The sequence below is a fragment of the Mytilus trossulus genome, chromosome 2, assembly GCF_036588685.1.
Source record: "Mytilus trossulus isolate FHL-02 chromosome 2, PNRI_Mtr1.1.1.hap1, whole genome shotgun sequence".
Classification (NCBI taxonomy): domain Eukaryota; kingdom Metazoa; phylum Mollusca; class Bivalvia; order Mytilida; family Mytilidae; genus Mytilus; species Mytilus trossulus.
In genome coordinates, this window is record NC_086374.1 from 41,803,656 (window position 1) to 41,815,000 (window position 11,345).

General features: G+C 31.0%; 1 protein-coding gene across 1 annotated transcript; it reads left to right on the forward strand.

Annotated features, from left to right (window-relative positions):
• Positions 1-512: 512 nt before the first annotated feature.
• Positions 513-7,436, forward strand: LOC134707278 (uncharacterized). The gene is made up of 6 exons (XM_063566913.1): positions 513-643; positions 2,012-2,180; positions 2,621-2,715; positions 4,620-4,691; positions 5,993-6,119; positions 7,012-7,436. Exons 1-6 carry the CDS (start codon positions 569-571, stop codon positions 7,395-7,397), a joined length of 924 nt encoding a protein of 307 aa, XP_063422983.1. The 5' UTR covers positions 513-568; the 3' UTR covers positions 7,398-7,436.
• Positions 7,437-11,345: the final 3,909 nt, after the last annotated feature.

The window sequence follows — 11,345 nt, forward strand, 5'->3', positions numbered from 1 at the left end:
GTGAGCCAAGATTCCATGTTGAAGGTCTTGACCTATAATGGTTTACTTTCATAAATGGTTATTTGGACGGAGAGTTGTCTCAATGGCACTCATACCACATCTTCCTATATCTATAGACACGTGTATTTAAATTATATTATTAACTATCATGTCACGTTCTGTGCATGTTTTGCCTGCAGTCTTCATCCATATCAGTACTACAAACATTCAATATGTTGAATAATCTGGTAGATATTTTTCTTACTTTATTCTTAAAAACACTCGATTCGAAGTCACTAACTTAATATTAGTGCGTTTGTTTAAAAAGGTAAAAAAAGTAAAATCATCGGAAAGTCTAATCACATGGCAAAATCAAATGACAAAACACATAAAAAAACAACTGTCGTATTCCCGACTTTGTACAGTCATTTTCAAATGTAGAAAATCGGGTGGATTAAACCTGTGACTTTGGACGACAGTCTCATCAAATTTAAAAGGACGACATTTTATTTAGTACGAAATGTCCAAAGGAATATTAAAAACTGGTTTCCGATATTTTCAAAACGGACAGAGACCAGATACAGTCAACATGGACAAATTATTTAGACTGAGGCAGTTATCGAAGTTCTGTAGGAGCTTTATTTACAGTGCACACTGTTCAGAGGTTACCTCACTTTTTATGCAAATGTGTATCAGTTAGAGTAACGTTCTGAGACAATATCCTAACCGCTTAAACGCACGGCATATACTCCGCGCATGCAACAGTTCGTAATCTTCAATAATAATGAAGCTGTAACTGTATATCAGAAGAAGAAGAAGAAGAAGAAGGCAATAGATATAAACAGTCAAACTTTAGACTTGTACAGATGTAGACTGTAGAGGCATGGTTATCACGACCATCAAATATCATACAGATCTCAAGAAGTAGTAGCAACACAACATATGCCCTACATTGTCAGTCAGTGTCCCAAAATCTCTGTCCTTGTTCCATATTAAAAGTATCTTCTAATTTATTGGAATGCCATGTCTGAAATTTTTAATTGATATCAATGTCATGGTCATCTAAATGTTGCACCTATCACATCTTTAAAAAGGCAATCTTACATACTGGCCAAAACAGGGCCCGTTTGTCCCAAATCATGTTTGTTTTCTTCTAAGTTCACACCCACATGTTCTCACACTGGATTTGTTTGCATCCCTTTTAGTTTTAAAGGTTATGTTTTGAACAAACGTTCAATCATGCTTTAACTGCCATATTGCTATGAATTAAAGATATAAATTTGGTTGCTTTAAACTTAAGTATAAATGTCACTTTCTTAAAGGTCAAGGTCACGTCACATCAGCAATAAAAACAGAAGGTTTGGGAAATTTTTGGATTTCCATGTTATGAATTGTCAGCAGTATTTGCATTCTTCATCAATAAAAAAATCAAAATGAAGCATTTATATTTATAGGGAAAGACTATGTCATGTAACGTTACTTATGATTATGAACATTATTGATCATAAAGGGTTGTGAAAACTAAAATGACTAGGCCTAAAGGTCAATCTTCATATCTTTGGGATCAACATTAATGAGATGGCAATCACAGACTGAGATACTTTTAGACATTCAGTCATAGACGGGTATCTTTTGCTATTATAATTAATATATTTATAATAGATTGGTCTCATGGTTTTCGACATGTACCATTACATGTATTAAATTCCCCTTCCCCCCTCCCCCAATTAGTAAGAGAACAGAAATGCCTGCAAACAGATTTAATCCATGCCGTTAGAAGTTACTTATATAATCATTGTCATTTACATTATACATGTATGGCATGATCATTGTTCATTAGATATTTTATAAACTAATGATTGGATAAAGTACGATTAATTTTGGTAAGGTTAAATGTAACTGCATAGCAACTCCTTTGTAATGTTTGTTTTATGAAATTTACAAAATAAGATGAGCTAAGGCAATTCAAAGACAGAAAGTGCTTTTAATGGTTCTTAATAATTTTGTATATGAAGAAGTATTTGTTTTTCAGTTTCAGAATGTAGTTCAGACAAGAAATCTTAGCATCACTAGTAGAAGATGTTTCATACGTAGGGGTGACAAAGTTTTTGAAGAAGAAGATAATACTGTTATTGCTCATGAGAAACGGCCATACATACAGGAATCATGGGATACAAGTATCAGATATTTAGAAAGTGATTGTAAGTTACCTTAAAGTAATTATTGAACAAATTAGAAGATCAGATTTGAAATGTTGGCCAACAAGTGTACCAAGAAAAATTCAAATTAGTTAGATTTTCATTGATGAATTATTGTTTATAATTTAAATTAACATCCAAGATTTTCATTGATTAATTATTGTTTATTATTAACATCCACTAGTGAATTATATTTCTGACATACAATGTACATGTAATTAGGACAAAAACAATGTTAACAATAAATCTGCATGAACCAACACAGTCATATTTAAATAATCCAGTATATAGATCTTACATGTATGTTAAAATCATCATAAGTATATATGTTTGATTGGGAACAGGACATTTAAGCAATTAATTTAATAACTTCTAGACTTGATTATCTTCTACACATTTGGATATTGCTCTTTCTCCTTATCATAAAGTGTTTTTCTTTTTAGCTTACAAAAAGACTTATGGTGATGATGTGGTTTGGAAACATTACAGAAGAAACTTTAAAGGAAATATGGCACCTGAAACAAGAGAAAAATGTATTGTACGTAACTAAATTATATGGTTGTGAAACAGTTATGAAAACCAAACTTCAAATCAGTTTATCAATATCTCAGATAAAAAAATGGATTACTTTATTTAGAGTTACTACATTGTCTTTGCCAGAAGATACTTTATGTTTTAGAAATAATGTTTGATAACAAATTAAAAAAACAAAGTTGTTTCCATATTTCCCAATGGGTTAACTATGTTTTAATGCCCCATCATAGTAGAGGGGCATTATGTTTTCTGGTCTGTGCGTCCGTTTGTCTGTTCTTTCGTCTGTTTAGTCCGTCCGTCCGTCTGTCTGTTCGTCCGTCTGTCCCTCTTCAGGTTAAAGTTTATGGTCAAGGTAGTTTTTAATGAAGTTGAAGTCCAATCAACTTAAAACTAAGTATACATGTGCCCTATGATATGATCTTTCTAATTTATATGCCAAATTAGAGTTTTGACCCCAATTTTAAGGTTCACTGAACATAGAAAATGATAGTGCAAATTTCAGGTGAAAGTTTTTGGTCAAGGTAGTTTTTGATAAAGTAGAAGTCCAATCAACTTGAAACTTAGTATACATGTTCCCTTTAATAAGATCATTCTAATTTTAATGCCAAATTAGAGAATTTATTCCAATTTCACGGTCCACTAAACAAGAAAATTGATAGTGCGAGTGGGGCATCTGTGTACTGTGGACACATTCTTGTTGGGATATAGATTGCATTTTCCCAATCAAAACCCTTATGTGGCTTGAATGATAGTTATCAATTCTTAAGACTTGATCACTACTTTTCAGATTAAAGTATTGCACTGAGCACAACATTTTAAACATCCTAACTATCAACATATCAATACATTTTTAACTCAGATATTAAAGTTACAATATGATTTGTATGTGTGTATCTTACCATGCTTGTCAAGAAAATTACATAAATTGTGCATGGTGCATGAATCTTGTATCTGTTCTTCTAATATCAATGATGAAATTGTTCAACATGTTCAAGTAATATATAAAATTTGAATTATCTTCCTTTGTGCAGATTTGAAGTTCAAGCAACTAAAATTGTGGCACTTCAATACATAGCATTACCTTCTCAAGCTTTTAACAATGCAATGCTATTTTCCACTACATAATGAATGGAATCATTTCTAAAAACATGCAAAAAGGTTATCAGTTGTATAACTAAAACACTGTCTTTTACAAGTACATGAGATCAGAAATAGGTTAATTAACTGCTATCTTAAAAACACAGTCAGAGGGGAAAGATTTTTCAAACCCTGTTTTAAATTTTTATGCTTTAATCAACTTGAAACTATAGCTTATATAGATATAACTTCTCTCAAAATTTAGCATGATTGATTCTTGAGGAATTTGCAATGTATGACGTCCATTATCACTGTACTATTATGCATATTTTTAGGGGCCAGCTGAAGGACACCTACGGGTGCGGGAATTCTCGCTACATTGAAGACCCATTGGTTGCCTTCGGCTGTTGTCTGCTCTATGGTCTGGTGGTTGTCGCTTTGACATATTCACCATTTCCTTTCTCAATTTTATGTTAACTCAAAAAAATAGTTTTGAATGCCACAAATCTTTCTGACACAATCACAAAAAAACTAGGTTCTAAATTTGATGTAGTTCAGACAAACTGACGACACATATGCATTTCTAAGATGAATTTTACATTTAAATCAAAGTTAGCTGTCCCTTTTCTTTATTTTTTCAGACTATTGAACTATGATTTTAAGCAAAACTATCAAAATACAGCAACTATATTGTGTATCGGACTCCTACAGTTTTTAAGCTGCACAGATTATAAACATGTTGAAGTTTTGCATCTAAATTATGGAATTGTTTCATTCATGTTAATAATTTTAAGCCAGACTATTGTCACTAATTGAGATGTTTTATTTCAGAGACAAGGAAAAATTGGTTTAGCAAGTCCATGTCCTCTTTGTCGAGATGAATACTTAACAGTGGATTATAGAGTAAGTAAAAATTTCTGTTACCAATTATGTAGATATATATCGGAAATTAAGAAATAGTTTAATAGCAGCTGTAGATTTGTTTTCATTTAACCATGGGTTGGGCATATGTATTCAATAGTTTTATACCAAGCAACAGCGAGGGTAAAATATGAATATAAATTCCCAATCCATGGTCAAATGAAAACAAATCTCAGTTTATTAAAAAACATTTTCTAGTGTCAACATATCGACTTGTTAGTCAACTTATGTAGATATAAACAAATTCACTACTTAAGACAAATTGATTTACTATGCTGCGATGGAACTAAAGTACCGTTTATCGTACTTGATCCAAATTCACTAGGATGCTTTGATTTATGAAAAAGTTTAATAAGCAGTACATAAAAATAAATTTGGTTGTGGTATTACTGTAGATTCATTATTATTAGTTGATACCAATTTTCATGGGTACCAGTAAACCACAAATTCAAATGTTCTATGAATCACAAATTTGTCATAGGCATTGTATACAGAGATTGGTAAAACCACAAAATCAATTAGGAACGAAAATGAAAGTTTACTTAAATTGATACCCACAAAAATACATGAATCCACAGTAGCTATTTTTTTTTATTAAAAAATCACAAACTATTTCAAAGTCTTCTTAGGCTAGGATTTCAGCAAAATTGAAATCCAATTATAACATGCTATTCCTAATTAATTCTCTGCAGAATGCAAGACATTATGAGGGATGTTATTTAATGGTGGTTTGATCACTTACAGATTAGGTCTGTTCCTAAGATACTATAAGAAATAGGTCAACTATATTTGGTGAATGGATTGATTGTTATGTGAACATGTCTTGAAGGGTTCGTTTGACCTTTAGCTCATTTTCATGTTTATGCTTTCCTGGTGAGGTCCGTTTCTCAGATACTATAAGTAATATGCCATCTATTTTTGGCATTGGAAATTATTGTAAGGTGTATCGGAATGACTTGCAGGCTTCATTTCACTTGACTTGATTTTCATGGTTCATTGGTCAGCATAAAGTTTTCATAGTTAGCTCAGTGTAATGACAGTACTAAAGAAGATGAAAAGCAGTTTTAAAATATATGCATATGAAAATAGTTGATAATTACTTCTGCATATAATAAATTTAATGCTTTAAATCTTTTGATGAGATTGAACTTGACATGTATTTTTGCATTACTATGATGATATTTTTTATTAAACAGTTCAACTACGGTCTTATCAAGAGTTATTGTGTGTTTTATTAAAACTGGGAATATAGAGCTAATTTTTAAAAGTTTTTTTTATTGTAGAATATTAAATTACTGAGACAATTTTTAAATCCATTTACTGGTGATGTTTTGCCTTCATTAAAGACTGGAGTTTGTCAACAAAGATTGAAGGAATTGCAGATACAAAGACTTAAGGCTATAGACTATGGTAAATCATCTCAATTAAAGTCACTGACTCGAAAAGTCATTATAACACAAATGAAGTACTACAAATTAAATTGTTTACCTTTTTTTTTTTTTAAAACACTTGAAAAATGCTGTACAGTTTTGAAGGAAAAACCCACTTTGACCACATGGTTTTGTATACATTTTTATTCAAATTGTTTCATTTCTTACAAAACAAATTGAAAGGCAATAAATAACATGAGTATGTTCTTATAAAATGGTGCTTGCTAAATTATTTACAACCTATAATTCATAATTATCAAGCTAGACAGAATATAAAACATTTCTAAAGAAATTATAACTCAAAACAATAATATCAACCAACAACAACCTTTGAATAACCTGCTCTCTAAATGGAAAAGGCACATTAAGTAGCATCAAACATGTTTGTTAATATCAACCCTACTCTAAACAGGGAAATTGTTTGTTATTGCACAACATAAGAATAACTCATAAAAAATACAGTTGGAAAGGACTTAAATCATTAGACAGCAACTAAAGGGGAGACAAAAAGACACATAGTACACATTTATTAAAAGCTTGTTCTAAGCCAATTTTAACTATCATATAGACCATTTGTCATAGACTATAAAACCTGCTTTATGCAGAAACTAAAAGAAAAAAAGTAAAGTTCTTAAGAAAAATTGATGTGATACACTTTTTTATGTTTGAAAAGTTCATCTGAATTGAAGAATCAAATGACATTGGCACAAATATTTTTCTGAATTAAATTGTAATCTTTCAAAATGAATGAACTTTGTGCAATAGTGCTATACCCTGTTTCGTTTTGTTCACTACTATACATTTGTACCTCAACCTATCCCAAACTTCTGATTGAAATGTTCTTATATGTTCATATAATTTTTATTTTTCAGGTTTTATACAGATGCCCCTTAAACAAAGACATTATGACTATAGTGAATATCATAATCTAGCAAAAGAATCAGAAGAGAAATCTAAACTTATGTCTAATTCAACAGAAGCAGATACAGATACCTTGGAGAAAGCAATGGCCTCTCCAGTAGATATTTCATCTCCAATAGAAACTAACATGGCTGCTTCTGAAGATTCAGAAGATAGGAACAATGAACCAAAGAAATTAGCAGGAGATGAAGACCAATCAGATTCTTCTTCTGATTCTTCTTCAGATTCAGGATCAGAATCTGACTCTGATTCCAGTTCAGAATCAGACCAATCAGAAGATTCTGGACCTCCTAATGACACTAAAAGTAAAGATAAACCAGAAGATCAACCTAGCTAACAAATGATTTATTTATAAAAATAAACTATATCTTTTTCATGTCTTCCCATGTTATTGATATTTTTGTTGAGAGTAAAATTTCAGGTTATAGATACAGATTTTCCAGGCAAAGAACTTTGAATGTCAAAATATGAATTCTGAGAATATCAAAACTATAAGGGCCTATACAAAAAGTCAAATCTGTTTAAGTTAAAATTCTGTCTGTCATATGTACATTGTTCATGCTCATTTTCATGGTTCAGCAACTGCTTGAAAAAAAACCATAAATCCTTAAGAGATTCTATCCTCTTATTAATACTCTAATGATAGAATTGAAGGGTCTTTAAGTTTGCACTCCTTTTGTCTGACTCTCTGTCTGTTGGTCCATTCAAAAGTCCGGCAAATCTGCTTTTCACACATTTTTCTTCATACTTGAAGATATTGTTTTTAGTGTATTGTTTTATCATGACATGTAACAGATCAAGTTCCATTTTTTCCGGTCTGATGATTTTGTACATAGTAATAGTCCTTGGACTTATAAAAGTCACTCAAATGATCAGTTTTCTGCATGTTTTTGCATCATGCTTGAAGATATTTATTTGATAATTGGTATATAATTTTATCATGACAAGTTACAGATCAAGTTTGAATTTTGTTTTGGTGATGATTTATGGTCCTTGGAATTACAAATTTTACTTAAATAATCAGTTTTCTTCACTATTTAGATCATTCTTATAGATGTTGATTTGATAATTGTTATATTATTTATACCTTGAAAAGTTACAGATCAATTTAGCACTTTGTTCCAATACAATGAATTTCTAATCCATAGAGAACTATGTATTGGGATGCAATACTCTCGAAATGCTTAGAACTTCTGGCTCATGCTGATGTTAAGTAAATAATTGATATATTAATGGGTTATGATTTCAATTAATGATACATTGCACAAAGATCTATTAAGTTTATAGTTTGTTTTATGTTCAACAACTAATAGATACATTACTTCTTTGGTAAATCTGTCAAATACAAAAATGATTATAACAGGCATTGGAATCTTACTTTCAGAATAAATTTTATAATTTTGATATAACTTGATTAATTTTGCAAAAATTAAAGATCAAATTTGTAAAAAAGAAGATAGATAACGAAAATATTACAGCTATTGAATTCTCAGACATCACAACAAACATTGCTATTTAAATGAGAGAGGACAATACTGATAAGGAGTGGATGTTTACTTATTCTAGTATGGAGATTTAATTCCATGAGTTTTTACACTTTTTAATATCAAGGTCTTAAAATGAACTATGATCAGTATTACTATCAAATAAGAGAAAGTCAAAGTAGATAAATGCCATGTTTATCCTTAGAAACACCTGTATTGTTTACAGAGATTACACTTATTAAATATCTACAAGAATTGTTAAAGATTTCAAGTGTTATTTGTGTAGAGCACCAATGAAGTTGAGCAATAAACTACTTTATAACTGTAAAAGGACCATATCTGCAATGTACAATGAAGTACTCCCCTCCAATAACAGGAACATTGTAAGGTAAAAATCATTGATCAGAATAGCACACTCAATCTGAATAACAAATACTGTAAACCAACTTATTTTCGCGAATACTTTATTTCGCGTTAAGCCCTTTCAAATACACTTCGCGGCGATTTAATTTCGCGATAATATAATTTATTTGATGTAGTTAGATAGGAAAAGATCCAAGTTATACATATTCGCGACTATTTAAATTCGCGTTATTTTTCTCCTCGCGAAAGTCGCGAAATTAAATCTCTTGCGAAAATTAGTTGGTTTACAGTACTTGCTAAAAAGAAACTAGCTATCTGTATCTGTCTTTAAAATTAAACAAGATTCGTTTTCACATGCTCAATTATCCCTCTCAAATATTAATAGGATTAAAAATACCATGATACCAATTAAAAGTCACAAACGTTCATCATTCTCGAGCATCATTTTGACCATGACAAACGTCTGAGAATGAACCATTCCATAACGCCTAATCAATATATGATGGCATCCATAAGACGTTTGAAAGAATGACTTTAACTTGACAATGAATACAGCCTCGAACTTTCGTATCAATTGAATGTAAATAAACTCATCATAGATACCAGGACTAAATTTTGTATATACACCAGACGCGCGTTTTGTCTACAAAAGACTCATCAGTGACTCGAATCCAAAAAAGATAAAAAGGCAAAATAAAGTACCAAATTAAAGAACATTGAGGACCAAAATTCCTAAAAGTTTTGCCAAATCTAGCTAAGGTAATCTTCTGTATGCCTTAGGTAGGAAAACCTTAGTATTTAAAAAATTCAAAATTTTGTAAACAGGTAATTTATAAATATAACCATATCAATGATAATTCATGTCAGCACAAAAAGTGCTGACTATTGGGCTGGTGATACCCTCGGTGAAATAAATCTCCATCAGCAGTGGCATCGACCCAGTGGTTGTAAATAAACTCATCATAGATACCAGGACTGAATAAAATAGATGTTGGCATGATGTTTTCCGTGCATGGTACATTATTATTGTGATTGTGGGAATATTTTAAGTCCATCGTGAATGAACAAATGTATAGAAATAGAGAATTAGCCTGCAATTTATTTAAAAAAAAGTTATCTTGTTCAATAAAGATATATTTTAATGACACTGTATCAAATGATTGAAGAATTCTCAGCTTTGAAAAAAGTAAAATCACAAAAATACTGAACTCAGAGGAAAATCAATTTGGAAAGTCCATAGTCACATGGCAAAATCAAAAAACAAAACTCATCAAAAACGAATGGACAAGAACTGTCATATTCCTGACTTGGTACAGGCATTTTCAAATGTAGAAAATGGTGGATTAAACCTGGTTCTATAGCGCTAACCCTCTCACTTTAATAACAGTCTCATCAAATTCCGTTACATTTACATGATGCGTTAAATAAACAGTCACAATCAATAAAATAGTCAAAATATGGGAACATCAGTCATCATCGTATAACAATTTAACAGGACACAACAACATTGAAACAATTGGAAGCCAGGTTCAATATTGCCAATAATAATAAGAAATATAATGGCACAATTTTAGCTGTAAATGCTACGTATTTGATAATTGGAAAGTATCCATTCATTTTTATTTCCCACCTACGATTGTAGAGGGGCATTATATTTTCTGTTATGTGCGTCAGTTATTCCGTCCGTCCGTCTGTTCGTCCGCCCGTTCGTTCGTTCGTCTGTCCCGCTTCAGGTTAAAGTTTTTGGTCGAGGTAGTTTTTGATGAAGTTGAAGTCCAATCAACCTGAAACTTAGTATACATGTTCCTTATGATATGATCTTTCTAGTTTTAATGCCAAATTAGAGTTCTGACCCCCCAATTTCACGGTTCACTGAACATAGAAAATGATAGAGCGAGTGGGGTATCCGTGTACTGGGGACACATTCTTGTTTTCCTTCATTTGCAAAGATTTAAAAAAAAGTTTGAGGGAAACTTTAAGATTATTTTGTTCAATTATATAAAAATGTAGTCAAAAGGGTAAGAAACTCTGAGGTAAGAAAAAGAAGTTGAAATTTTAAGTTCAGATGAAAATAAAAAAAAGGTGCAAATTTTGTACAAACAGTCGTTGATGAAATTGTCTTTTGTTTAAAGGTAATTTTATTTTACTGAAATTCTGATTTGATAATATATAATTGTATTTTAATGTATTTTGGATATTCTTATACATAAACGGAGTCCACAGACTATATTATTAATTAGCTTACAAGAAATAAAATGTAAAAGAAAGATGTGGGTTTTAAATTTCATCAGTTAAAATCAATCGTTCCAAGGAACTCGTTTTGCTTTTAAAGTAATGGTAAAAAAAAAACACAATTAAATTGAAATTGAATCTTTGTTTTGTGCAAAAGAATGGCGAAAGATACTAAAGGAATATCCAAACTCGCCTATCTCAAAAAC

Excerpts from the sequence above, each read along its gene's own strand:
- LOC134707278 (XM_063566913.1), top strand. The coding sequence starts at position 569 with ATGGACAAATTATTTAGACTGAGGCAGTTATCGAAGTTCTGTAGGAGC. Across the intron at positions 644-2,011 it reads ACAGTGCACACTGTTCAGAG|TTTCAGAATGTAGTTCAGAC; the intron begins GTTACCTCACTT and ends TTTGTTTTTCAG. Across the intron at positions 2,716-4,619 it reads AAACAAGAGAAAAATGTATT|AGACAAGGAAAAATTGGTTT; the intron begins GTACGTAACTAA and ends GTTTTATTTCAG.